We start from the raw sequence: 1,977 nt of genomic DNA, 5'->3' as shown, positions 1-1,977 counted from the left end.
GTACGAACCCTTTGTACGAACAAAAGTAAGCGAAATTTAGGATAAGAATACGAACATGTTCTTGCATGAGGCCCATTGAGACTTCCTGGGTTATTTACCCCCTGATCAGAAGACGGCTGGCTCTTTCTTGAAGGTGTAGTATTTCTGTGTCATCAAATTCAYCCTGAGAAGAGTCAGACAAAACCTGAGGAACAAATAAAGATAATCCATGTTTGTAATTTATAAAAAGAATTAAAAAAAAAGGAGTAATAGCTTTTGTATTCATTTGGGATGATTAAAATATAAACCAACATTTGTTTATACATTTTTCACCAACAAGGCACTTATATTTCATTTGTCGTGGAAAAATAACAGCAGGATGCAATATGGATCATTTCCATTAAACGCACAAACACACTCACACTGAGGGATCTGTCATGGTGAAGCTTTCCAGCTGGGCTATAACTGGTAGGATCATTCCCATCTTTGAGGAGCAGGGTACGTCCAGGAATTAGACAAAAGGGCACAGAAGCTTTCGTCACAAAGATGCTGCCAAACTCATGAGCTTAATAGTCATAGTCTGTACAAATAATACATGCCTGTGACACGCATGTCCTTCAGATACAAAAAGTCAAAGAAAACATCTTTATGTTTAAGAAACCTGGCATATTACACTGGATTTTACCCATTTTGTCACATAACTGGTTTTTGGATCAGTCAAGATCAAACAGGAAGTGACATCAAAGGGGAACTCTTTAGAAAAAAAGAACTCCTTGCTCTTTGTTTATTAAAATAATATTATTTGAACGCTGACTCTTCTTCATCTCTTTTTGACAGTGACTCAAAATAATCGGAAGAAACTTCAGATTCTTCTCTACAGTCTGTGTTGTTAGCCAGTGGCTATGTTTACATGTGCAAAAYTCGAAGATCTGATTGAAATGTAYTCAGATGAAATAATCCAAATGTATATACATGGGCTCAAAATTAATTAAACCAATCATACTGAGCGTTCACATGCACCAGGTTTTATTCAGTATAGAAGTACTGACATTCGTTGAGTTGTAAACTTTCTCTTAAAAAAAAAAAAAAAAAAAAAAAACGCAGAAGTTCCATTTCTGTGATGAACATAAACCAAAGTCTTCTGAGTGCCCAGAATGCTAAAGCTGATCAGAATATTCTGACTTACATGACACATTTTTATTCCGATTGGCCGTTTATTCTGATTACTTATGTCCATGTAGTGTGTCAATAATCTGTTTACGTTCTGTCATTACCCTTTGACATCACTTCCTGTTACTTTACATCTCAACAACTGCTCATCTCAGCGGTGTGAAATTTTGTTTGCAATTCATGATTGTTAAAATGTCAAAAAATGCATTCATATTCATGATAAAAAGGTGATGTCACTTGCACTTTAAAATGTACCTTTGTCTGCTGCTTTAGCTGGAGTTGAACTGGGGACTGATGAGTGCAACAGCCACCAAAACGGCATCTGTTCTTCTCTGCTGGCAGAAGCCATGTGTTGGCGTTCCTCCCGACTCCGAGGCCGACCGYGGCGGAAACGTTCTACGTATCTGTTATGAGCAAAGATAAATGCTTTCTGATGCAAAACAACTTATCAGTTAATCAAAACTAACATCAGCAGATATATTGTACTTTGCCAGCACGGATTCTTCCTGAGCTCCTGAGGGAAGTGTCTCTGATTGAGATGGTTTACACGTCAGCGTGTCGGGAGAGGCGGTGTTGCTGTCAGGAGAGGAACAACGATCGACGGAGGGCCAGATATCTGTGAAAACGTGTCCATCAGCGACAGAAAAACCATYCTCACGATTGTCATCCAGCTGGTGGGTTTCCTGGTTTGCAGAGCGTAGCTGTTGACTGGAGCTCTGATGGGAACGAACAGGACTCAGAGTCTGCAAAAAGAATTTTAAAAAAGTGACATGTTTGAGGTATAAATAAATAAATAAATAAATAAATAAATAAATAAATAAATAAATA

The 1,977-nt window shown here is 37.9% G+C and overlaps 1 protein-coding gene across 2 annotated transcripts in view; it reads right to left on the bottom strand.

The window, feature by feature from the left end:
- The window catches only part of proser3 (proline and serine rich 3), a gene marked incomplete in the record, with an annotated part of 8,916 nt that overhangs the window by 5,719 nt on the left and 1,220 nt on the right, over window positions 1-1,977 (bottom strand). For both annotated transcript variants that reach the window (XM_014008681.1, XM_014008682.1), the window contains 4 exon segments: window positions 99-184; window positions 402-463; window positions 1,405-1,553; window positions 1,636-1,892. In XM_014008681.1, the coding sequence (XP_013864135.1) occupies window positions 99-184; window positions 402-463; window positions 1,405-1,553; window positions 1,636-1,892 (554 nt within the window).

This window comes from Austrofundulus limnaeus, unplaced genomic scaffold, assembly GCF_001266775.1.
Source record: "Austrofundulus limnaeus strain Quisiro unplaced genomic scaffold, Austrofundulus_limnaeus-1.0 Scaffold52, whole genome shotgun sequence".
Classification (NCBI taxonomy): Eukaryota; Metazoa; Chordata; class Actinopteri; order Cyprinodontiformes; family Rivulidae; genus Austrofundulus; species Austrofundulus limnaeus.
This window is presented reverse-complemented; position numbering and strand designations above follow the sequence as displayed.